Source organism: Rhamphochromis longiceps, linkage group LG9 (genome assembly GCF_057381845.1).
Source record: "Rhamphochromis longiceps isolate RC_006_pf linkage group LG9, R_longiceps_female_GT1.1, whole genome shotgun sequence".
In the NCBI taxonomy this organism is placed as follows: Eukaryota; Metazoa; Chordata; class Actinopteri; order Cichliformes; family Cichlidae; genus Rhamphochromis; species Rhamphochromis longiceps.
The window spans coordinates 12,041,677-12,068,439 of NC_140565.1; the positions used below are offsets into that span (position 1 = coordinate 12,041,677).

At 43.6% G+C, this 26,763-nt stretch overlaps 3 protein-coding genes, 1 long non-coding RNA gene and 1 pseudogene across 4 annotated transcripts; 2 read left to right on the top strand and 3 right to left on the bottom strand.

Annotated features, from left to right (window-relative positions):
- Nucleotides 1-26,763, bottom strand: part of LOC146661809 (uncharacterized) — a 57,057-nt pseudogene that overhangs the window by 28,113 nt on the left and 2,181 nt on the right.
- On the bottom strand, nt 6,531-9,054 carry LOC146661814 (leucine-rich repeat-containing protein 31-like). The gene is made up of 5 exons (XM_085418284.1): nt 8,980-9,054; nt 8,114-8,216; nt 7,624-7,788; nt 7,294-7,449; nt 6,531-7,020 (listed from the first exon to the last, which is right to left on the bottom strand). The coding sequence occupies exons 1-5, from the start codon at nt 8,995-8,997 to the stop codon at nt 6,563-6,565; spliced, it is 900 nt and encodes a 299-aa protein (XP_085274410.1). The 5' UTR covers nt 8,998-9,054; the 3' UTR covers nt 6,531-6,562.
- Nucleotides 9,395-12,752, bottom strand: LOC146661815 (uncharacterized). Its single transcript, XR_014913279.1, has 3 exons — nt 12,655-12,752; nt 12,423-12,507; nt 9,395-9,528 (listed from the first exon to the last, which is right to left on the bottom strand). It is a non-coding gene; the product is annotated as an uncharacterized LOC146661815 (long non-coding RNA).
- On the top strand, nt 18,955-20,389 carry LOC146661816 (glutathione synthetase-like). Its single transcript, XM_085417923.1, has 3 exons — nt 18,955-19,191; nt 19,335-19,416; nt 20,370-20,389. Exons 1-3 carry the CDS (start codon nt 18,955-18,957, stop codon nt 20,387-20,389), a joined length of 339 nt encoding a protein of 112 aa, XP_085274049.1.
- LOC146661817 (kinesin-like protein KIF1B) lies at nt 22,074-24,618 on the top strand. The gene is made up of 6 exons (XM_085419453.1): nt 22,074-22,179; nt 22,358-22,703; nt 22,804-22,925; nt 23,019-23,171; nt 23,257-23,404; nt 24,601-24,618. The coding sequence occupies exons 3-6, from the start codon at nt 22,915-22,917 to the stop codon at nt 24,616-24,618; spliced, it is 330 nt and encodes a 109-aa protein (XP_085275579.1). The 5' UTR covers nt 22,074-22,179; nt 22,358-22,703; nt 22,804-22,914.

Consider the following 26,763-nt stretch of genomic DNA (forward strand, 5'->3'; position numbering starts at 1 on the left):
TTCTGTCTCACCTCTGTCAGTTTTCATGCTGTTGCAAGAACAGGTGGAGGTGCAGGTGGAACTTTGACTTCAGTGTGGTTTGTATGTGCAGGCAGGAGTGTGACATCTCAGGACAGCAGAGGGTTGTCGAGCACGGTGACTCCTGCTGCGACACCCCCGTCTGACTGTCCTGAGCTCTTGGTCCTCAGCAGACGGCCCACACACTCATTCATCACCATGTCTTTACCCTGCCTGTAAGAAAACCAAGAAAAGGCTAACATTAGAAACAGCCACCAACCAATCCCTTTTACTCCACCACCCAAAAACCAGTGAGAAACACTAGTTAGTATTAACTTGGAATCAAAGTGCACTAATCCCCAGGCTCCCAGCATAACATACAGTCCAACACAAACTCCACAAACTGTCTTGCTTCAGCTGACTTTCCTTCACCTTCTCTCCAAACAATCTGTTGTGCTCTTTTCAGCACAAAGCCACACTCCTGCTCACTGATCCTCACCTCTTTTTAACCTAGTCTCAGCAACTTTGTCCCATAGCTTGCACATCCTTTCCACCTCCATCTTTCTTCCCAGCCAACTGATACATACCTTTTCTCCTTCCTTAAAAGCCAGCCTAAGAAATACGAGTTCATAAACGCCACAGAGAAATAAATCAGAGGAATAAAATGCAAATGATATTGCTTACACTGAACAGCAACACCCAGGTGAGGATTATCTAATGCCAAATTTTCCAAACAATGAAAAAACCGTGCCCTTTTTCTCACCATGTCTAGAGTGTAGAGGTCAGCCAATGTCGCTCGGATCTGCTGCACAGCTTGAGGCTGGTCTGGGAAGAATCTGTCCAGGACTCCAGGTCTGGGGAGCACTTGCTGAACCTTCTTGGTACCAGCCAGGTGAGCGCTGATATCTGGACACAAAACCATAGAAAAAAAAAAGAAAAAAAATGCATCTATTAATCACCTGGATCACCTGTTGAGAAAGAAAAAAGAAAACAAGCAGAAGAGAACAAGAGTAATAGAATAAACAACATCACAATGATATATGGGAATATGACAGTAAATACTAAATATTAAACATTATTGTGCAGCACATAAGATCAACAGAACACAGTGTGCTTTGAGGTAGGAGCCAAAAAGGGTGAAGTTTGTGTGTGTGAGCACCTGTGAGCATGGACGCGCTTGTTTTTTAAAAAGGTTCCTTCATGTAATGATCTGCTAGAGGGTGTGGGGGGGCCACAGCCCCGTCCTCCAGGGCATGAAGCAGGTATGGAGGAGATCAAAACTCCAGACATCCAGAGGCCCCCAGAACACAACAGACCAAGGAAGACCAACAGAGGGGCAGCCGCGCCACTGTCCCAGAAAGAGCTGAGGAGAGTCCCAGATGAGGGCTCACTCAGCAGCCGCGGAGCAGAAGCCAGGGGGAGTTGCAGTGACGCGCCCGTGAGCTCCGCCGGCAGCCAGCCGTGCCTGAGTGACCGAGCCCCAGGCCGAGAGGCCGGGGGCACCCCCACCTCCGAAGTGGCCCGAGCGAGCCCCAGGCTCCAGGCCCCGATAAGCGGCCGCCAAGGAGTGAACCGGTGTGTACCTGGACGCGCATCCCCGGACACAAAGAACCACCAACGCACCGATGTCTGAGGGAGTCCGCCACTGGCAGGGGAAGTGGTGGTAGGGGGAGATAGGCCTCCAAACCTTGGAGGGCCTGAGATGTCCCCAGAGAGGTGGCGTCTGATACCCAACCTGACATATAGACACAGACATACAGGCACACACAGACACAAACATCCATTCCCACCCTCATGCTCTCATATGTACTTACTCCACACTCAACCAACGTGGAGACAGACATAAAGAGACGCTGTACACACGATCACACTCCCCAAGCGTACTCTACGAACCGGGTCTAGGTACCCTTGCCCCTGGAGGGGGAACTGCACCCAGACCCAGGTGGTGTTACCCTTTTCCCTGCGGTGGGGAGAGGCAGACCACCCCAACTCCGCAGCAGCAGGGAGGCCCCACACTCCAGACCGCAGTCGGACGGCCAACTCCTCCTCCTAGCCCCCCCGCTCCAGCAGGCCGCAGAGAATGGGGGTGAGAGAAGACTCCAAACCTCCCTCAACCCGCTCATTGTAGTGTTGATGCATGTGTGTTCTAAGGTGCATTTAAAACCCAGGAGGGCATGGAGCTACCTGCCAGAGAGCAGCAGGTAAGCGCATAGTCCCTCCTGATAGCCCTCAATGTCTACGTGTATTTAAAATTGAGAGGTGGGCAACGACACCAGGGGTGGGGTGTACATGTATCGTGTATCCATGTATCCATGTATTGTGCCCACCCCCAAGATCCTATATGTATGTGTAATGAGAGTGTGAGTAATGTGAATGTCTAAGTTGTGGGATAAAATTGAGGCAGAGGCAGCCAGAAGGGGACAGAGGGGGGGTAGCCTCCTCTGCACCCTGGTGACACCCCCATACTCCGCGCCCCGCCAGGGAAAGGGGGCCCAGGCCCATCCAGACCGGGGCCCAGTGCAGCAGCGCCTCCCGGCCCCACAGAGCCCGGGACAGTCCACCCAACCCCACCACAGAGAAAACTGCACCCACCCCACCATCCACTCATCTTCCAGACTACATAAGACAATAGACGCCCAGGCTGAGATCTTCCTCCACCTCTCCTGTATCTCCCCCTCCTGCAGAGAGAGTTCCTGAAGAGCGGAAAGCTCCAGAGAGTTGCAGCATGGCCTGGAGGTGTCACTATCACAATCTGCGGGGAGTATGATCATTTGTTATGAAAAAAGAAGACCCAAATGCAGACTCACAGGCTGGCAAGGATAAACTAAAGGCAGCCTGTTTATTTTGGACGGAGAGAATGATATGAAATATCTGACAGGGAACTGAGAAACTCAGAAACCTATACTGGGGGATAACACTAGGAAACATGACCAGTGAAGCTGGGTGACGAAAGGAGAAGATTAAACAATAAACACACAGGACGGTCATTAGGGAAGAGGAGACGGCAGGGACAAATCAGGAGTAATGAGACAGTTACAGCAAAACTCAACATAACCAACAAAATAAAATAGGAAGCACGTGTTTTGATCGCTGGCTCCAGTCTGCATGCTGAAGCTTCCTTTGGTTACAAGATACAGAACCAACGTTAGTGTGAATGAGACTATGAGAATGTTATATAGCATTTGCTCCACTTTGAATTCAGTTTGAAGAAGTAAAGAGACAAACAAACTTAAAAGAGACCATAGGATTAAAAAAACACAGACACCGCAAAAGGACGAAACACGGGCAAGAAGCAAAGTAAACAGAAAAGGAAGCAAGGAAATAGAAAGATAAGATCCACATGAATAGAATAGACAAAATATGAGTGCTTCAAGCAAACTGTGCAGGAATAAAATATAAATAGCGAACAGCAGAAATAAATAACAAATGGGGGAAAATATGTAGGATGAACAGGAACAAAGACACTGGAGAACAAAGTGGTGAGGGTTACTCAGACCACCATTAACTGACTAAATACATGGGAACTGGCAAAGTGAGACGCGGTCACAGAGAGTGACAAGGTACAAGGCGCACAAAAAGAGGGACTGGCAAAATTAGACGTCTATCAGAAGTACAGAATACAGAGACAGACAGGCAGACAGTGAAACAAACATGGAGACAAAACCTGCTACACACAGAGACAACACTAACACGGCCTGAACATGAAAGGAAACAAATTTAGACCAGCAACTAAGAGGAAGCACTAATTTGGAAGGGAAATAATACCAGACATATGGTGCACTCTGAATATCACCAGTCTGTTGCAAAGCTAACAGAGAGACAGACAAGCATTCACACCTACAGCTAATTTAAAGATACCACTTCAGCGTCACAGCTGGGTCCTTCTCTGTGTTATAAACGACACAGAGAAGGCCCCAGCTGTGACGCCACAGTAGTTCATTTGTTGACTGATACATCGATGTAGTCTCTCAGGAACGAGGGCGAAATGCCAACGACCGCCTGTCTGTTTTCAGGGCTGTATTTGAAGCCATGCTCCAATCAGGCAAAGTTTTAAGTGTTGCACATTTCGATGGGTTTCTTTCAGCTGACATAGTTTCCATTTGGGTCATGTGGTGTTAGATACCCCAGCGTGTGGTCATAGGGTGAAGAGCCCGGACGATTAGTGGGATTTTAGGTGTGGTGTAAAAATGACGCTGCAACTTTAAAAACGTTGTTGCTTTAAGGATTAACGTACAACCATACTTGGGCTGAGTTTGACACTGGTTCTCTTCAGTAATTAAAATAGCTTTAACACATGATAAGATCAAATGTCAGCTACACTGTGACAGTCGAGGGGCCACACTCAGATATATTTATTCGCTTGTTCTCTTTGTGTGATAAGAGTTTCCATCTGAATTTAACCCCTGTGTGGGGCTGATCTTTCATTTCATTTTATTTCAAGCTCAGATTCTTTGCCTTTGGCACATTTTCTGTGACGAGACTTCAAACCATTCCCACCGTCCTTATTAATCAACATGGTGAAGTGATTCTTCGCAAGGTGATGGGATAGGAAGAGTTTCAGAAAATGAGGCCTTTTGTCTTTATTGGAGAGGTCAGTGCAGACAGGACGGATGGGGGGAAGGCGAGGGGGGAATGACACACAGGAAACGGTGTTGGTCAGACCCAAAGACAGGCGTGGGCAGTGAGGACTCTCACCTTCAGACTCACTGTCTAATCAGTCTGACAGTGAGTCTGAAGACAGAGCAACCCAACACACGTTACTATGTTCATCATCATCATCATTGTTTATTTATATAGCACTTTAAAAACACACAAGGCTGACCAAACTGCTGAACAATAGAAACATAATAGATACCATAAGAATAATAAATACGATACAATAATAAACATAGCGAAAAACAATAAAATACAAGTCAGTCAACCACTGAGTCAAAAGCCAGTGAATAAAAATGCTTTTTCAATCTGGATTTAAAAACCAGCACTGATGTCGATTGCCTAATGTGAAGAGGAAGATTATTCCAAAGCTTAGGAGCCACGATAGAGAACGCTCGGTCTCCTCTCAGTTTCAGCCGTGATTTGGGGACTGAGAGCAACAGCTGCTCAGCTGACCGGAGCGAACGAGTGGGGACATAGGGCTTCAGCAGGTGCCAGACCATTTAAAGATTTAAAAACCAATAAAAGAACTTGAAAATGAATCCTAAATTCAATTGGAAGCCAGTGCAGGGAGGCCAAGAGTGATGTTATCACTAAGCAGGACATTAAATCAAATTAATGAGACACCAAAACAAGAGCTGGAGCCCAAGACAGCCATGAAGTCACAGTGTACACAAATACACAAGAAACACAGAAACCAGCTGGGTGGATGTGGCTCGGGAACCTTCTGTTACCTTGAACGTCGGTGTTTTGAACGCTGGCTGCTCCAGTCTGCTTGTATTTGTCCAAGATTTCCCCTCATATCTTGGTTATGGTTATTTTTTCTTTTATTAAACTGATCACACTCCTGTTCATGAATAGAAAAAAACCCCATCAGTGTATTTTCACTTAAACAAGCAGCTGTTTTTTTTGCATTAAAGTTATATAAAAATGTAACAGTGCAAATTCCTCGCTGACAGTTTAACCAAAAGGCATTTCCAGTGGAAAGTAGCCGACATATCCTCAGCATAACCATGTATAATATCCACAAAACCTGAGAAGGTTGGAGAGAAGGTAGGCGAACTCTGCTGGGATCTGCGTTTAACAAAGTGTCTAAAGACGAAACAAAGAAATCTTTCTGTAAATGTTCAGATGCACAGACTGGACTGAAAAAGAGTGAAAAAGCAGCTAACGTCCAAAAATAAGAAAACTTTGAAAGAACTCCAAAAAAACCTGGAGAACTTTTGCTCAAAAAACAGTTTTGTTTTTTTTAAATTACAAGGCAATCTGACAAAATGTCATCAAATGAGACTCAAGACTTCTGCAGGTCTCTGCCATGACTCAATTTTTTTTTCTTAACGGCAGAAACAATTGTTCCTTTTTTACTTTGTTTCTATTTTCTCTTCTTGTTTTTATCTGTTGAACAACAAACAACATTCATGCTGATTCACATAATATCCTGTCTCTAATCTCTGGGATTTCCTCGTAGCTCTTTGATGCAAAGAACATCCATCAAACGCTCCAGCTTGTGCTCAACATCATCGTGAACGGTGAAGGTACTCTGACGAGAAAATACTCAGTCGACCTTTTGGTTGATTTGTTAAAGAACCCCAAAATAGCTGATTACCTAACAAGGTATGCAGATAATTCACAGCTCTTTTCCTGAATAGCTGCTTTAAAACTCTGCTGAAAGCCTTTGTCCATTTCCAGGTATCCCCACTTCTCGGCATGTGTGTCTCAAGTGTTAGGACTGCTGCATTGGAAAGACCCAGACCCTGCAGCCAAGGTGAGAGACGACAAATATGATAACCCACACCAGCTGTGCTTAACTCTGTAAGTTCCCAGTATTCCCTGAAACCATCACGTGTGACACAGTTTACATCAGATGTGATGCAGCTGACGTCAACACTGACCTTCTTGTGGTAACAGAGACTTAAAAAAATAATAATAAAGCAACAAAGTGGGTCGCTCTTTGACAGTAAATTCCAGTGCGGTCCGCTCCAATCTCCTCAGGCTGACTCTCTTCTAGGCTCTCCTGACTGTTCCCTTTACATGTTGATGATGTGTCTTGTAAATCTGGATCCCTTTCCAGCAGGACGCTCCTCTTTTTCAGACAGTACCTCAGCTGCTCTCTCTCCTGACAGTCAGCTGTCCACCTCTGCATGGCCAGTCGAGCCAGCGCCGGCATTTGAGGCAGAGCTCGGAGCAGAGCGGGCAGCCAGGCTGAGCACGGAGCAGAGGTTGAAGGTCGCAAACTGACATCCACGTCTTCCAGAGAGCCCAGACCTCCTGCTGCAAACAGACTGCACCAACCGTTGTCTCCCACCAAGCTGTTGTAGGACAGATCCAGTGCACGGAGTGAGGAGAGACAGCCCCGTCTGCACACGGCAGCTGCACAGAGGAAGAGGACCCATTGATAACTGATCACTTTATGCCTGTTCACTTTACTGTTTTGTTCACAATGTTTCTGATGGAGACAAAAATAACACCGAATAGTTTCATTGTTTTGTTTTATACGACAGCTACAGATGCTGGCAGCATGAAATAAATGAAAGAAATATCAATTTCCTTCAGGCTTTACTTGTCTTAATATACATTTATGCAGCCTAATGATCCACTACAGACCAAAAAAGAAAAAGTATAATGTCATTGTGTGTTAGTTACCCAGATGTTGCATGTCATCAGTGGTGAGCTCGCAGCTGCAAAGACGGAGCTCGCTGACGACTGATGGCTGCAGAGCATCCAGCAGGAGCGCCAAGTGACCGCCAACCACTTTACACCAGGAAATATCCACCGTGCGCAGATAGGACACCGCCAGGGCTGATGCATAAACACAAAGTTTTCACCATTTCAGGCTAGAGGGTGGAAGAGGTATTCAGGGAGAATGACTTGAAGGAAAACTTCTATAAATAAACAAGTGTGTGTGTGTGTGTGTGTGTGTGTGTGTGTGTGTGTGTGTGTGTGTGTGTGTGTGTGTGTGTGTGTGTGTGTTACCCAGAGCAGTGAAGGACTCGTTGCTCATGTAGCAGCTGTTGAATGGCAGCCTCCTCATTTGTGTCGCAGGGAGGGCGGAGACCAGCAGGTGGACCACACCTCCCACTTCCTTATTGGATGACACATCAAGCTCGGTCAGTGCAGTGAGAGAGGGCAGCACCTGGACTGAAAAACAACGAGTCACATGACTGCTGCAGCGAGCATGCGATTAGTGTCCGGCGTGTGAGATTGGTAGCAACTGACTCAGAGCCTCTAGATCATCTCGCGTGAGGCAACACAGGTGGAGGTCGAGTCTCTCCAGGTGTGTGACGTGAGCCAGGTGAAAGGTGAGGCGGCTCAGTCCACCAGCTAGAAGCAGCTTTACAGTATATTAATCAGAACAATGCTGCTCTCTAATGTATCTTGGTAAAGTGCAGAAAAATCTAATGTTTTATATGATACAGTGTGATTTCAGTAACATATCATAATGGAGGCTTCAGCAAGTACTTACGAAGGAAATCTTTCCTCTGCTCTTCAGTTAGTTCATCAAATACCTCCCAAAACATCTGTATGGTGGGGTGGCGGTCATGATATCTCCAACCATAACTTGTGTTCTGAAAACAGTGAAAATGACTGTTATAATCATAGAGTTTGTAAGGTCAGGCATACACTATGTTGCCAAAAGTATTCCCTAACACATCCAAATCATTCAATTAATGTGTTCCAATCACTTCCATGGACACAGGTGTATTAAATCAAGCACCTAGGCATGCAGACTACTTCTACAAACATGTGTGAAAGGACGAGTCGCTCTCAGGAACTGAATGAATTCCAGCATGGTAATGTGATAGGATGCACCAGTGCAACAAGTCCAGTCATGAAATTTCCTCGCTATTAAATATTCCATAGTCAGCTGTTAGTGATATTATAACAAAGTGGAAGTAATTGGAAATGACAGCTAGTCAGCTGATGCTAAGGCTCATAGTGCACTTAAGTCACCAATATCTGCAGTCTGCTGTTGTTACAGATGTCCAAACTTCATTGGTTTCCATGGCTGAGCAGCTGCATCCCAGCCTTACACTGACAAACACAATGCAAAGCGTCAGATGGAGTGATTTAAGCATCTCAACACTGGACTCTAAAGCAGTGGAGATGTGTTTACTGGAGTGACGAATCACACTTCTCTGACTGGCAATCCGATGGATGTGTCAGGGTTTGGTGGTTGCCAGAAGTACTTGTCTGACTGCACTGTGCCAAGTGTAAAGTGTGGGCATGTGTGCACATGGCTGGGCACCAGTGCACAATACAAGGTCCATAAAGACATGGATGAGTGAGTTTGGTGTAGAAGAACTGGACTAGCCTGCACAGAGTCCTGACCTCAACCTGATAGAACATCTTTGGGATGAATTAGAGCAGCAACTGTGAGCCAGGCCTTCTCCTCCAACGTCAGTGTCTGACACCACAAATGCACCTCTGGAAGAATAGTCAAAAAATTCCCATAAACACACCTAAACCTTGTGGAAAGCTTTCCCAGAAGAGTGGAAGCAGTTATAGCTGCGAAGGGTGGGCTGACTATTATATTATACTATCATACAAAAGTCTGGATTAAGACTGAGATGTGACTCAAGTTCATATTTGTGTTAAAGCAGCCGACTGAATGCTTTTGACAGTATGCAGTACACAGTTATTGTGCTACAGGACAGCTGTGAAACTACAGCCTGTGTCTGTTTGGCTGACTCTACCTGTTTGAACTTTTCCCAGTCATGCACGTCCTGGCCGACCAGCACTCCCTGCAGCTCCTCTGGTCGAAACAGCCTCACCAAATCCTGCTCACACACCAGGAAGAAGCCTCGCTTGAACTCCTGGAACAGATTCTCCACTGATGTGTTGAAGGCATGATTCACATAGGCCTCCACAAACTCCTTCCTGTTTAGGAGGGAAAATGTTAAATTAGCAAACATTTCACAGAGACAAAGGTGCTGCAGATGAACCTCACAAACACTTCATGTTTTATATTTACCTCATATTAAGACCTACTAAGGACCTGATTGTTTTTAATTATGTCCTGATTAGAGATGGACCGATCCAATATTACGTATCGGTATCGGTCCGATACTGACCTAAATTACTGGATCGGATATCGGAGAAAAATAAAAAATGTAATCCGATCCATTAAATATCACGAAAGCACCTCACAAAACTTGCAACACGCCGTAACTCGCCTCAGAACGTCGGAGCAGTATGCATCACGTGATAGAGCAGCTGTGGCATGCGGGACCTGTCGGTGGTCTGGATAGCATTTGGAGCTTCGCTAGCAACCTGGCATTTCATCTCCGACAAAGTTATCCCCGAGAGAAGTAAAGCAAGTGTGTAAGTCCATCTCTGAATGTTTGTAAAGCATTCCTGCGTTAAGCTTAACGAGCGACTGCCTCTCGCTCTCCGGCTGCTACTTCAATCGTGAAACTGCTTAAATCAGCTGATCGGCTTTTCTGTCGCGAGTCTGTCTCTCGTTTGTTTTTGGTCCACTTTGCGCCAGAAAGAGCAAACCAGCGGCTGAACAACAGCAGCACGTTTAAGCTTGATAAGCTGTTGTTACAATTTATTTAATATTACTTTCTACTCCAGGATCTTTTTCTACGTAGCTGACGGCTGGTAACTGTGCAGGGGCGGATCTAGCAAAGTTTAGCCAGGGGGGCCGATAGGGCATTAACTGGGAAAAGGGGGCACAAAGACATACTTTTCTTTCTTATTCTCATTTAAAATGTCTAGCTTTTAATAAATAATTATCTGACACCCAAAGTTTTAATTTGATGTAAAATGAATAGAAGTCAATTACTGTATATAGTGACTATTAAGTCTAATATATATATCCTAGTAAGCTATAGTACATTTTCCTTTGGGAAGGTACCATCTGTGCAGTCTGCAATTTTGTTGAAGAAAGATGTTGAATCTATTTAATATTTCTTGAAAAATAATTGATTTCTGTGCATTTTTTTTCACACTGCATCAAATTAAGGTTGATTATGTTGATTAAGCATCATGAGGTGGAGCGTGAGGGGTGGTTCCCTATTTTTTATTTATTTATTTTTGTTGTTGCTGGGAGTTGGAACCCTATTAGTTAGGTTGCTTAATATTTACGCTAAGTACTCTTTAAAATACCAGAATAGGGAGGATGGTGTAGGTCTAAGTTTATTAGATTGATCAGTATTGCTGAACTATGAAATATTTTTTTTGTATACAGGTATAACAGAATAGCTTTAGTGTAGTTGTTGTTTTAAACTTGAGTATGAACTTGCAGACTTGCAAAATGCAGCAAGATATTTTAAAAAACAGTTTTGTTGATTAAAAAAACACTATATCGGATTCATATCGGTATCGGCAGATATCCAAATTTATGATATCGGTATCGGACATAAAAAAGTGGTATCGTGCCATCTCTAGTCCTGATACATAAAACCTGAGAGCTCACATAACTGCATATGCTCAGAATAGACAGCACACATGGATACAAATTAGACTGGACTGAAAAAGAGTGAAAAAGCAGCTAACGTCCAAAAATAAGAAAACTTTGAAAGAACTCCAAAAAAACCTGGAGAACTTTTGCTCAAAAAACAGTTTTGTTTTTTTTAAATTACAAGGCAATCTGACAAAATGTCATCAAATGAGACTCAAGACTTCTGCAGGTCTCTGCCATGACTCAATTTTTTTTTCTTAACGGCAGAAACAATTGTTCCTTTTTTTACTTTGTTTCTATTTTCTCTTCTTGTTTTTATCTGTTGAACAACAAACAACATTCATGCTGATTCACATAATATCCTGTCTCTAATCTCTGGGATTTCCTCGTAGCTCTTTGATGCAAAGAACATCCATCAAACGCTCCAGCTTGTGCTCAACATCATCGTGAACGGTGAAGGTACTCTGACGAGAAAATACTCAGTCGACCTTTTGGTTGATTTGTTAAAGAACCCCAAAATAGCTGATTACCTAACAAGGTATGCAGATAATTCACAGCTCTTTTCCTGAATAGCTGCTTTAAAACTCTGCTGAAAGCCTTTGTCCATTTCCAGGTATCCCCACTTCTCGGCATGTGTTGGAACCCAGCAGCAATCTTCAGACCATCACTATGAGCTCCATACAAGGTTACACTGTTCCTGTTATTAACAGCAGGGGGCACTATCAGCCACAGACTGGGAGCCAGATATGCTCTGCTGGTGCCTCATTGTTACAGAGGAAAGACTCTATAGTGAGAAACAGCTGAGGGGGAAACACTGATCTGGAAACGTCTGAGTGTTACAGAGGATATACATAGCACTGTGGTTCAGTGTCACACAATCACAAACAAATACAGCAAAGTACTAAAAAGGGTGTTGCCTCCAAAGATTGCTTTTACTGGTTTGGAGCTTAGGAGGCTTAATAACAACAGGCATGAATGAAGACAGATCAGAACAGCTGTTTGATCACAGCATCCAGTACCAACACAATCATCCACACTCAAGAGCCTGTTGGCTTCAGAGTCAGCAGCTGAATGTCTAAAATATCAAATGTCATTTTTGGTCCATCAGCTACAGCATGAACTGCTTAAAGTGAGAAGCAGCCTGAAGCCCGACAGATTCATCTTTCCAGACTGAAAATATCTCAGAGTGAACCGAGTGGTGCGTTTTCAGGGTGATCTCACAAAGTCAAATCCCTTTAATGATGTTCTGTCCTGTCTTCCTCTATCAAAAGCACACAAACACTATAAAACATTGTTTCGGTGCTTTGGGGTTTTGTTTTCTACACAGAGGTATAGCACGACTAGACCCTAAAGGCAGGCTGCTCACCTACAACCAGCTCACGAACATCTTTCCAATGGAGCTCGCTGCCTTTCTCGTGGATGAGGGTCACTGTGATCCTCCGCTGGATCCCCTGCAGCAAACATAACAGGAGCTCAGGATCACAGTGAGCACAGCTAGAGCAACATTACGCTTTAAAAGAAGATATTCAACTGTGTACAAAGGAAGCAGTTACCACTGTGTGAGTAATAAGGAAACAACATGTGCACCAATCCTGTACCTGGTGCAGCAGGTAGGTACCATGACAGGGCAGGCCTCCACTGTGATCCACGATGGCTGGGATGTACCTGTGCATGGAGGGAGGAGGTGACACAACATCCCAACTTATAATATTCTTCCTGGAGATCATTTTTATGGTTCCTTTAAAGCTTGTGCGTGAATATAACACTCCAGATGGATACTCACTCTCCAGTGGGCTCCAGCTCGCTGATCTCAAACCAGACCAGCAGGTCGGACTTGCTGACACACTGACCCAGGTTGGATTTGGTGATGGTGTTCAACTTGGAGGCTGCAACTGGCACACACACACACGCACACACACACACACGCACACACACTCAACGTTAACAAGTGGGAATTTTTCTGGATTTAAGAGAAGGTGAATAAAAGTGAGCAGTATTTACTACATGCTTTGGGTGACTAAATGGAGGATGGATAGGTGACATGAAAACACTACTGACCCTTTATACTGAGCCAATAGCTCACACACTTCTATTAAATCTGTCTAAAGAGCCAGTAATCACAGAGGATAGATACTGGAAGAAAACTGAAATGTTAGGAGGAACTAAATCACACATTACAACACCAGTGGCAGCACCCTGCTGTCTCACACATCGGTATCACGGTCCTGTTGAAGCGGGATAATTGCTAAAGCTCACAGTTGCATTCCTCTATACTCAATATGATGGAAAAAAACTATTTTAACAAACAATTAAAAAATGAACAAGTAAAAGATCTACTATAGCCAAAAGAAGACCATTTACAGACTATAGCCCTGTGAACAAGTATTTGCCTCCTTTCTCATTTCCTATCTTATTCCATATTTGTCACACTTACACCTTTCACATCAATACATTTATAACATTAGACAACAATGTCTAATATTCAACGGCAGTTTTCAAGGGCAAAACGCTATCCAAACATACTTGGTCCTATATGAAAAAGTAATCACACAGAAAACCTGATACCTTATGTGTCACCTCTGACACCAACAACTGCAGCAAGCGTTTGGTGCTAGAGGTCACATTTGGACTCTGGACCTCTGTGGAGTGTGCACATGATCTCATTACTGTCTAAAAATCCAAGGAGTGCTGAATCATTGAAAAATACACAGTAACAGGTGTGTAGCATCGCTAACTAGGTAGCAACAAGCCTCTAACACAGTGTGTATGCTAGCGGCTAATCTAGCAAACAAATGAACAGAGTGCTTTTAGCTGTTGCACAAGGATAAGATGATAAACTGTGTGTCTTTTTTATAATGACCTGCTTCAATTTACCTTAATCCAAGGAGTGCTCAGTGTGGGTAAATCTGCCATGAGCAGATAAAGTGGATGAGTGGGACTAGGTAGGTGTGCCGAAAACAGGCAACAAAGCTGACGCTGAAGAGTGTGCTGAGAACATAGTGGCGCCGCCAGCAGGTTTCCGGCTAGCAGGAAGACTTTGGCGCAGTAACACCTCCAACATTGGCAGTCCCATTTTGTGAAAGCCAATAAAAAAATAGCTAGGTTTCCATGTGTCATTTGTGTGGAACAATGCTGCACAACAAGCTAAATAGATTTAAAAAAACGAAAAAAAAATTGTTGAACAACAGAAGATAAATGTCCTTTTTTTCTGTTTCCAACTGGCCGGCTGTGTGGTGCGCAGCCTTAAGAGGCCAGCATTCAGACCCCAGAGTTTAACGGCCAAGTTCGAGTCTCTGACGGTCCGTCTGCTATAGCGGGGTAGGCCGAGCGAAAGACGAAGCTCCGGGCTCCTCCTTTTTCTCGTTTCTCTTTTTTTCATTCACATTTATTTACATTTATTTACATTTATTTAGATATCAAGCTGCAAGTAAAAGCTCAGGGAAACACTTTTAAGGCGCCCTTTAAGGTACCCTATATATGTCCTTTCACATCTTATCACTTCATACAGTGCTATGGACCAGTCTACACCTGCTACTTTCTGCACAAGCTTTTATCACACAAGACCCGCTGTTTACAGGTAAGAAACACAGTGTCAGTAATGTTAAAGTGGCTGTGTGGAGTAGCACAACCACTCCTAATATAACACTTTTCACATGCATTTCTACATATTACAGTGTCTTTTACCGTCTTTATGGTGCTAGCTTAAAGTCATGCTGTAAATGTTAGCTTGTAGTCAAACATATTCCGACCATGTTAGGACAGAAATATTGGCTTCTATCATGACTAGTTAACAGAGATGTTAACTGCCCACGCCTTACTGTAATCCGATTACTTTTTTCAAGTAACGTGACACACTGTTTACAGCAACAATACTGCACAACAAGCTAAATAGATTTAAAAAAACGAAAAAAATTGTTGAACAACAGAAGATAAATGTCCTTTTTTTCTATTTTCTTCTGGCCGGCTGTGTGGTGCGCAGCGTTAAGAGGCCAGCATTCAGACCCCAGAGTTTAACGGCCAAGTTCGAGTCTCTGACGGTCCGTCTGCTATAGCGGGGTAGGCCGAGCGAAAGACGAAGCTCCGGGCTCCTCCTTTTTCCAGCTTTTTTTTTTTTTTCATTCACATTTACACTGAAGCTGTGTTCACATTCATCCTTTAATCATGACAAAACGAATCACACTGAGGTGAGACCTTGACAACAGACAAATCAGAAGCCGACACCAATGATAAGAAAGAAATTCATTTACAGACACGTGAAAAAGCAGTTTAAGGTTCTAGATCTGGATGATTACAACACATCATTATTTATTTAAAGCAACCCAAAATGCACAAATGACTATAACCAAGTACATCCTGTGATTCAGCAGCTGATGGAACCAACTTTAGCAGCAAAAACTTGAGTTAATCATTTTTCATTAGTGTTTCACAGCCAGAGATGGGCAGTAACGCGGGGTAAAGCGTTACTGTAATCCAATTACTTTTTTCAATTAACGAGTAATGTAAGGGGATTACTATTGCAAAAAAGGTAATTAGATTACTGTTACTTTCCCGTAAGCACGCTGCGTTACTGCGTTACTAAAAAATTTTTGGCCAGAGTGCCTCATGACAATAACAGCTGTGTGCAGATCAAGAATGGATAATCTATGGAGGAGTGCAGAGAGAGTATGACCGTGCAGCGTTTAAAGCGTGGAAGTACTGAGCTTACTTTGAGTTTGATTCCGTAAAAAGTGACAAAAACTTTTAGAAACTTCTTTTTACAGTGAAAAAAACCCTTAACTTCAGAGCAAGCACCGAGTACGCTACTACGGGATTGGAAATTCACAGAGAGACTCGCGGATTCTTCCACAAATTTCTTCTAGTCAGGATGTTGCATATAATTTAATTTTTGCTTGATGCATAAAGTAAAAAGATTCAAACTAATAAAACAAGTTTTAAAAACAGACTTTTCCATTTGATTACATTTTGTATGATGGATGATGCAGAAAAAGTAGAATTGGGCTGAAAGATCTATTGCTTTATTACCTATTCAGGTCATAAATCATGTTTTTAAAAAGTAACTAAGTAATTAATTACTTTTGAAAATAAGTAATCAGTAAAGTAAGGGGATTACTTTTTAGGGGAAGTAATCAGTAATTAGTTACTGATTACTTTTATTCAAGTAACTTGACCAACACTGCTAGTTAAGTTACTACCATAGTTAATACAGTTACGGGTAACATGATAGTGCTAACCCATAACCCTGAACTCTGTAATACTGTAAATGATGAGTGATTTAAGTTAACACTAAACATTCAACAGTGTCTCCTGAACATTTATAATCAGGTGTGAGTCTGGCTGCATTGACTTTTGAAGATGCAAATTTAGCATGATGGCTGATGGTGCTGTGTAAGCTTCTACTTACCTTCTACACTGTGTTTAACACACATTTCAGAATAGCAAAGAGGAGCACTGTTGCTTCATCCTTAATACTTTAGAGGAGAACTGGACTGCAGATCAAAAGGTCCTTAATAGCTTTTTGTCCTCCCCGACCCTCAAAGCCAAACCAGCCATGAGAGCTGATGGGACAGGATTTGTAAAAGTGACATTATCAGAAAGAAAGGGGAGCAAGAATACTTGATATTTGCATTCTTTAGAGAAAAGTATTTGAAAAGGCTGTCTGCTGTTTTGGATTGATGTCGTTCTCCGGAGGCTCAAAGAAGTAGGGCAGTGTCACGGTCCTTTTGGCAGCAGAAAGCTGCTGAGTGCTGGAAAGAAGCACGGCCACACCAGCTGAAATGTCTCACTGACACAGAAGCTGTTGGCCATCCTCTGTGTTGCCACTATCTTCACCCTGCTGTTATTAAGTGTCAATAACATACATTTCTATGGAGCTAAGCTTGATGAGCGATGCCTTGTTGGCTGACATTTATGTCTTTGAGCGTGTGAGAAGTTTAATAATTATAAAACCACATGAGTTTGACAAATGTCCTTTTAACCGTCAGCTCATAGTGAAGCACACTGAGCCACCCGGAGCTATAATATCAAAATAGAAGCTGCTACCTTTGTCAAGAGTGGCTGGATCTGAGTGCATACTACTTTCAGTTATTCAAATTTTGCTGAATTTGTTCAAAGTCCTGTCTATGTGCAGAGAGTGTCTTCCAGAGGAATGGTTCTGTGGGGATTGTGATGTTCTACATCACGAACATCAGCCACTCCACAGCAGAGAAAGTGTTATTGATGTTTTTAAAGCCATTCCTCCAACCACATGTATTATTAGAGTGGACGGTCAAAATTGCACAAGATATTTCCTCATGAGATTCACTCAATTTTGGTTTTCATATGTGTCTACAGCCAGTTAGAAAGAATCTATTTAAGTGGTTTTCTCTTTCTTGGTAGCTCGCATTCTGCCAACAGTAAAGCTTTGAAACTGCTCCTGTGGGTTGCGTAAACTTCACAGTATCAGCAGGAAAAATCGTGATTTTAATCGACATTAATAGTAAACAGCAACCTGCTATTTAGGTTTCTGTGATGGATTTGAACATAGTGTGATGGAGCATGTTTTCTGCCCTTGCTGTACAATCAGAACATGGTATTGCTTTAACAGAAGTCATCTGTGAAGGCAGTGGTGTATTATTCATGTTGTTTCTTTTTCTTTTTGGTCCAAGGACGTTATGATGTGCACCAGGCGATACACAGATGTCAAACATGGCAGCAGCAGTGCAGCCCTGATTTAAAGGACCTGGTTAGGAGTGGATATTGGCCAGCATCTGTCAACATGTCTACTCTTTACACTTTAGACCTCTTGAGCTCCTTCCTGGAACTAAAAGTATTTTCTCCATGATTCTCCAGGGAAGCTTTTGCAAAACTGTTGGAGCGTGGTACTACAGTGGCTTGCAAAAGTATTCGGCCCCCTTGAACTTTTCCACATTTTGTCACATTACAGCCACAAACATGAATCAATTTTATTGGACTTCCACGTGAAAGACCAACACAAAGTGGTGCACACGTGAGAAGTGGAAGGAAAATCATACATGATTCCAAACATTTTTTACAAATAAATAACTGCAAAGTGGGGTGTGCGTAATTATTCAGCCCCCTGACTCAATACTTTGTAGAACCACCTTTTGCTGCAGTTACAGCTGCCAGTCTTTTAGGGTCTGTCTCTACCAGCTTTGCACATCTAGAGACTGAAATCTTTGCCCATTCTTCTTTGCAAAACAGCTCCAGCTCAGTCAGATTAGATGGACAGCGTTTGTGAACAGCAGTTTCAGATCTTGCCACAGATCTGAGGGGGGCGAATACTTTTGCAAGCAACTGCAAGTGTGGGGGAAGGCTGAGTGAAGTATTTCTTTGATATTGTTTTTCAATAAGCAGATGCAAATATTTACTCCTCTGTTATGTTTCTGTACATACAGACTGGGCGTGCCAAAAGCGATGCACTGCAGCACAGCTTTCTGGATGAGGAAGAGCAGCTGTGCTGTGATGTCAGCTTCAGCTGCCCAGCATGCACACCTGAAATGTTGGCGGTTTCAGTTGATGGTAACAGAAAGCTATATCACTTTCAGCAAAAAGAAAGGTGCTCATTGTTGATGTTCTTTGTGTTTGTGCCTTCCATGGTTAGACTTTATTGTTTCTCTGATGTTGCTCTGATGACCGTGACTTTTTTGATGCCGTTTTTTTGTTGAAACCAACTGTTGTCACCCTCTGCTGCTCAGTGTGCTGGCTGTTTTCTCGGGAATCTCAACCACAAGAAAGTTTATACGAACGAAGCTAAAAAACCTGTGACAGTTTGTGAAACGTCATTAGCAGCAGTGAAATAAGTTAGTTAGTGAAATGATAGAGGCTATTTTATGCTGGAAAAATTCTTCCAGCACAAAGTGGCCCAATAAACGGAATTTTTTAATACAGAAATACATCTAATGATAAAAAGCAGAGAATTCATTGTCTGTTTTCCATTGCAGAGCTGGGATGCTCGTCTCCTCATGGAGCGCTCTCGAGCTGTGAAGTGTCCAGATATCAGCGCTCACCTGGCTGGTACCAAGAAGGTTCAGCAAGTGCTCCCCAGACCTGGAGTCCTGGACAGATTCTTCCCAGACCAGCCTCAAGCTGTGCAGCAGATCCGAGCGACATTGGCTGACCTCTACACTCTAGACATGGTGAGACAAAGGGCACGGTTTGTTCATTGTTTGGAAAATTTGGCATTAGATAATCCTCACCTGGGTGTTGCTGTTCAGTGTAAGCAATATCATTTGCATTTTATTCCTCTGATTTATTTCTCTGTGGTTGCGCTGGTCTACAGGGTCCAGAGAGGGACAAAACAGTATCAGTGGCCTTGTCAGCAGCAGAACGGTTTGTCTTGAAGTCTCAGCGAGAAGGAGGAGGTACAGCGGGCGGGGGGATAGAAGCATCTTTAAACATGTTGAAAACTTCTGTTTGTTGCTCACCATTTGTTAAACTAGGGAAGTTTAAGCAGTGCATGTGTGGATCTGCACACATGCAGCATTTTCTTGCATTCCATGTATGAGCTAGCCTCAGTCAAAACAGTGACGACACATACATGACTGCCTGCTGTTTTGCATTACTGTGTATCTACTGTGATTCATGCATGCTGTACTGTGACTGAGATAATAGTGTATATGAGACACACTTGACAACAACATTGATCAGGATGTGAAAAAGCTACCAGATACAAGTTGTCAGCAGGTTATGGCTGACTAACCACCCTGCCTTACATCACTCTGGGCTAATACTGTAAAAAGCAATCATTAGTTTTCTTTGTAATATCAGATCATTTGTTTTGATAAATACAAAGTCCAGTATCAGGGTTCATATGAGCTATTTTAGCAGTAATTTTACACTCCACTATGATAGTGTTTAGCTGTTACTCATGTTAGCAAGGAAGCTCGGGTTTGTAATTCATTCTTAATTTAGCCACGCTGCATGAATTTGGATGATACGATTTTTGAAAATGGCAGTTTCATTTATGGGGCGTTTATAAAATGGTATTTCTTAGGCTGGCTTTTAAGGAAGGAGAAAAGGTATGTATCAGTTGGCTGGGAAGAAAGATGGAGGTGGAAAGGATGTGCAAGCTATGGGACAAAGTTGCTGAGAGCACAACAGATTGTCTGGAGAGAAGGTGAAGGAAAGTCAGCTGAAGCAAGACAGTTTGTGGAGTTTGTGTTGGACTGTATGTTATGCTGGGAGCCTGGGGATTAGTGCACTTTGATTCCAAGTTAATACTAACTAGTGTTTCTCACTGGTTTTTGGGTGGTGGAGTAAAAGGGATTGGTTGGTGGCTTTTTCTAATGTTAGCCTTTTCTTGGTTTTCTTACAGGCAGGGTAAAGACATGGTGATGAATGAGTGTGTGGGCCGTCTGCTGAGGACCAAGAGCTCAGGACAGTCAGACGGGGGCGTCGCAGCAGGAGTCACCGTGCTCGACAACCCTCTGCTGTCCTGAGATGTCACACTCCTGCCTGCACATACAAACCACACTGAAGTCAAAGTTCCACCTGCACCTCCACCTGTTCTTGCAACAGCATGAAAACTGACAGAGGTGAGACAGCAGAAAAGTTCTTGTCTATTTTTTTTTTTTTTCACTAAGTTAAGGAATTAAGTTAAGAAGAGTGATTAAATAAATAGTTTCTTGCATTTTTGATTTAATGATTGTGTTTAGGATTATTTCAGAAACATGTTTAGAGGATCTTTGTAAGCCTGTATTTACTTTAAAAGAAGGGAAGCACTTCTTCATCCTACAGAAAAGGTGACACATTACAGATGAGTTCATAAAAAGTGTCTCTGTCACTCTTTCAAGGCTCTGTCACTTTTTCTTTTGTACTGGAACAGCATGGTAAAGTAGGCCTAGGCTGCCATCTTGTGGCAGTGTGTTGTTACTACAACATATGAAATTGTGTTTCTATTGGAAATATAATTCAGCGCCACTGAGCCGCTCTCTCAGTTACAAACTGAACCTGTTTTGTAGACGTATAAATCACTAAGTACAGTGAAGCTTTTGGTTTTGTAAAAGTGTTTCTTATTCTAAATGCATGTTGATTTTTATCAGGGTGAAGAGCAGTTAGCAGTGCATTCATGGACATCTTTAAACTATTAATTGAAGAATCTTTGGTCATGATGGCATGAACTAGAAGCGTGAGCTCCAGGTGAGACTGCACAGAACAACAAGTGTCCTTAAACTGCATCAACTGATGACATCTTACAATTTTATTCCACTGTGTGTTTTTATCATTGAATGTTTCTGTCTTTGTGTACATGTAACGCAGACACTAAAGCTGAGCCAGAACTTCATGCTGAAGAGAAGGATTCTTTTAAAATGCATGGGGGAGCAAGCGAGTCAGATACCAAGGGCACAAAGATGAAGCAGGTCTGATCGGAAACCGTTTATTTCCAGGCCAGGGAGCACAAATAAAAACACCCTTAAAAGGTTCCCTCCTGCTCAACCGCGTCACTCCCTACGGAGAGAAGATCTACATGACCTTATCTGCGTATCTGGAGGTCAGCCGCTGCTCCGCCGTGTTGTACCTGTTTGTACGTGTTTTTAAGTCTCTTGATGTCATCGTGTCTAACACACACCCTTTATCTCCTCTCTGCAGCTGGACCATTGCATCCAGCCTGCCATTATCACCAAAGACATCTGCACGGTCTTTTACTCCCGAGACGCCAAGATTTCCCCACCCCGTTCTCTCAAGAACCTCTTTGGGACTGGATACTCCAAAACTCCTGACTGGTAAATCTGGGCTGCTGCACTGTGGCCATCTCTGTTTCACAATCAAAGATATCTGCCCTGTTACAAAGTTTCCTTGTTCAAAACTTCTGCTTCAATATAGCAACCGAGTGACTGGGATCTACGAGCTGAGCTTGTGTAAGATGTCTGACACTGGAAGCCCAGGTGAGCGGCCATGAAACATGTTTAAAGAACGGCAGCTGTTTTATCATAATTCTGTGGAGAGCTTCATCCTAATGAGGGCTCATGTCCTGAGCAGGGATGCAGAGGAGGAGGAGGAAGGTGCTGGACACATCAGTGGCTTATGTGCGTGGAGAGGAGAACCTGGCCGGCTGGAGGCCCAGAGGAGATAGCCTCATCCTAGAGCACCAGTGGGAGCTGGAGAAGATGGAGCAGCTGCAGGAGGTGGGGCCTTAAAAGATTCATAAAGAAATAAATCTGTTTAATATCATAGAGGGAAAAATGACTTTTCAACTCAAAGACCAAAGTGCTATTCTAAAAAGTTTTTTCTTAGAGTACAGACGTTACATGACTAACCTCCCCTCTTCTCCCCACCTCACATTCGCCCCCATCTTTCGTCCAGGTGGAAAAGACCCGTCACCTTCTGGGAGAGGCGGCTCCCGTGGGAACAGCTCCCACCACCAAGTCCCTGAGTGAGTCTCTGTCCCCCAGCGTGAGCTCCGGCACTCTGTCCACGTCCACCTCCGTCTCCTCGCAGATCTCCAGCACCACCTTTGAAAGCGTGAGAAGGAGCTGGCCACCAAGGTGAGAAAAACGTGGGCTTAGTGGGCGTTCTTGTTGCTGCCTTCTTCCTTCTCTGCTCGGAGCTGATCGGTCTTGTTCCTGTTGTGTTGTAGTGCCTGCGCCTTCTGACACACACCTTCAATACTGAATACAAGCAGCTGGTGAACAGCATCAGTGACTGCAAGGTGAGAAATAATACAAAGAAATAAAAAAATAGCCTTTCTGTGTCACATCAGGGAGTTCCTATATTGACGTCTACCTCATCCTGCTGTTGTTTCACTTCAGCTTTCTCTCATCTCACCGATCGGACGTGATCCATCCGTGACGAGCTTCAGCAGTGCCACCCTCACCCCTTCCTCTACCTCCCCCTCTCTGTCGGACTCCCGCTGTGGCTCCATGGGCCAGAAGTAAACATATTTTTAGGAACATTGACCTCGATCTGCAAACGGTTATTGACAGGTTATCTATTTGATTCTAACTTGGTGTGATTTGTGTTAAAGGACCCCTGAGAACAGCTCACGTGCCTCCAGTCCCTCCTGCTCAGACTGTGAAAACTTCCCGATGGTTCCCACTCTGGAGACCTCCTACCTTGCGCGGGCTGCAAAGAACGAGTTCCTGAACTTGGTGCCTGATATTGAAGAAATGCGACCAGGGTGAGTAATGCCATATTAACCCAAATACTGTCACTATGACATGTGTCTCACAGACCAAATGTAAGTCGACACTCATGTTCTCTAGTTCAAGCAGAAATGATGTGGATCGATTCAAATTCCTGAGCCTGGATGATTTCAGCTGGAAACAAACCAACTCTGCTTCTTCCTCAGATAATTCAATTCAATTCAATTTTATTTATATAGCGCCAAATCACAACAAAAGTCGCCTCAAGGCGCTTCATAGATACAGAGAAAAACCCAACAATCATATGACCCCCTATGAGCAAGCACTTTGGCGACAGTGGGAAGGAAAAACTCCCTTTTAACAGGAAGAAACCTCCTCAGGGAGGGGCGGGGCCATCTTCTGCGACTGGTTGGGGTGAGAGAAGGAAGACAGGATAAAAGACCTGCTGTGGAAGAGAGACAGAGGTTAATAACAGATATGATTCAATGCAGAGAGGTCTATTAACTCATACTGAGTGAGAAAGGAGACTGGAAAGGAAAAACTCAATGCATCATGGGAATCCCCGGCAGGCTACATCTATTGCAGCATAACTAAGGGAGGATTCAGGGTCACCTGGTCCAGCCCTAAATATATACTTTACCAAAGAGGAAAGTTTTAAGCCTAATCTTGAAATCTTGTCTTCTGAATCCAAACTGGAAGCTGGTTCCACAGAAGAGGGGCCTGAAAACTGAATGTGTTCACTGACCGGTGTTGCCAGCTTTGGTGGCTCGTCTCCCGCTCGAAGAGGACCAAAAAGAGAACAATACAGTGTTCAGCTGCCTGGCTGTGCTCTACACACACAGCCCTGCTCTGGTACAGTAAAAACCACATTTACATTTGTTTACATTTCCAATGTAGAGGATGAGTTTAGATCACTGTGGTCCAAGCTTGTCGTCAGTTATAGAAACTGGATGTTGCACAGGAAAGTGTGTTTCCTTACATTTATTTTGTGTTGACAGAAGTCTTTGATTCATATTGATTATTAAAGCGGGCTTTAACCTGTGGAGAAACGCGTGTGTTCTTGCTCCTTCAAACGGTTTTCTTCAGAGATTTCTCACTGTTTGTACACATGCTGAGTGGCTAGTTTTGAAAACACTTACTTTACCTTTACTACTCTGCTCAGAAATGCAACCTGTGACCTTACACAGCCCAAAAACTTATCCTAAAACATAAATTAACAAGGACAGAAGCTTTTTACAAATGCTTCAACAGTGTAATTCTAACAAGGTATGCAATACATCTAATGTCAGTTCAGAGGTATGAAGTGATGACACTTTGACATCACTGAATAAAAGCAGTCTTGTCATAATAAGCTTTGCTGTGGACAGTTGGCGCGTTCATGTTAAACTTTTTCTTACAAATAAAAAAGGTAATCAGATGTTAAGTTTGTTCAGTTTTAGTTGTTCTCATTGTGTTGCTCCTCAGATCTCCCGTTGTCCCTGAGCCTGACTAAAGCCCGGCAGCTTGTTTTCAGGGCATGGCAATGCAGATATGAGCTAAATGTGACACAGCAAAGAAAAATCAGAATCAAGAAACCCTGAGCTGACTTTCATGGCTGCAGACGTGACATTAAGAGCCTCACAGATCAAAAAAGTATGGGATTTAAACTGCTTCTAGACCTGCACACGTCTGTTTCCAGGGCAGGATATCCATTCCAGTGCAGCAGAAGGAGCGGTCAGTGTGGACCTCGGTGCTGTACAGGACCTCCTGGAGCTGCTTGTCTCCTGGCATCTGGGCTTTCACTCGTATCTGAAGGACAAAATAGGAAAATCAAGTTGCTCTCACTGTCACCTGATTTCCACAGACTGCCATCTGACCACATCCCTGCAGTTGGATCCCACCGCCGTACCTCTAGGATGGGTCTTCTTGTTGTCAACCCAAACCACCCTCTCCTTCAGCTCTGAGCTGAATATATACACATGATTGCTTCTTAAAAAACAAACAAAAACAAAAAAACGTCCCCACACGGAGTGAGACTCAGTCTTGGATGCCCAGATCAGCCAGTGTGGTGTCCAAGAAAGGGAAGGGTTGGTTTGCCAAGTTGGGCTGTACCTCGATGGGCAGTGTCACCAACATGGGGATATCCTGCTCCAGTCTGACGCGCAACATCTTGTTGTGGGACCCCGGGAGCTTCCTGTCTGCCGATCCGCCTCTCCGTCGGCCTGCTCCACAGTCGCCGCCTCCTCCAGAGAGCGTTTTGTGTCGTCTGCTGCCAGCTTGACTTGCTGATCTTTATCTCAGGAGGCAGTGGGTTTTTACCCTCTCCCCCTTTGATCCTGTGCGTTATCGTTTAAAACTCGCTATCTGCATCTTTTGGCTCCAGCACGTCTTTATTGTTAGAGTTGTTGCTTGCTGTGTTCTTCTGCAGGGTGCTGATGATTCATTGTTCTGCTTCTTCTGATGGTAAACGCCTCTGGAAAGCCTGAATATGTGAGCGCGTCTGATTCATACAGAGTTCTGCTCTGCCCCCCCGGACTGATATATGCAGCCAGTGTGAATGTGTGTTATGTATCACTCACATGTTAGGTTCATTAGACTGACACAAGAGTGATTGCACAGATGTTGGTGTTTTTAGGGCCAAGTGTGAAAGTGGAAGAAAGACAATTTCTTTTGAAATGTTAAAAGAATGTTGGAAATTTGATCAGAATACAGTAAAAATGAAAGAAACAGATATTTTTCTCAGATCATTGTGTTAAATTGTCATAATCGCCGTGTTCTCTTTAAGACTATCAGCTCTACTCTAAACAACCCTGAAAGCCTCTGCTGACACATGTCATCAGTTCCTTTCTTTCTTTGTAAACAAGGTCGAGTCTGTCAGGTCAGCAATAGAACTTCCTACAGATGACCCATCAGTGTTTATTCCATGACTGTAAACATGTTTCCATTTGTCACTTCAGTCTTTACTCTGAAATACAGGAAATGACATCATGGCTCAAAATCTTTGTCGTTCAAACAATTCTTTATTTAACAATATTTTAACTTCATTTAACAAAATACATTCAATAAAAACTTAAACAACAGAAAACTGATTTTTAATCCAACCACTGAAAAAAAAAGGTAACGACTGAACACAAACAGAAGAACAATTTATAAAGATTAACATGGAACTACAGGAAGTTTGATTCACAGCCTCATTTGAACTTAAACTTAAACTTAAGGAGAGCCGACCTGAGCTCTGTGGAGCCTGATCTCCAGGGTTTTAAGTTGGACTCTGAAACCAGAGGATGTTTCCCTCTCTTCAGATTCACTCTGATCCTGTGATGGGAACGATTTCAGCCCTGCGTGATCGCGCTGATGTTTGCACAGAGCAGATGATGAAGTGAATGTTTTGGCACAGTGGTAACAGTGAAACAGTTTATTAGTAACGTGGGATCGTTTGTGTGCAGAGTATGAACTGAGATTACTGAAGCTCTTGTCACACTGCTCACAGCTGTAGTTTCCTTCCATGTGTGTACGTTCATGCTCGTTACGACTACCTGACTGTGAGAAGCTTTTGTCACAGTGTCTGCACTTGTATGGTTTCGCTCCTGTGTGGACTCGTTTGTGTCTTTTAAGGTTACCTGCAGTGGTGAAGGATGACCCACACTG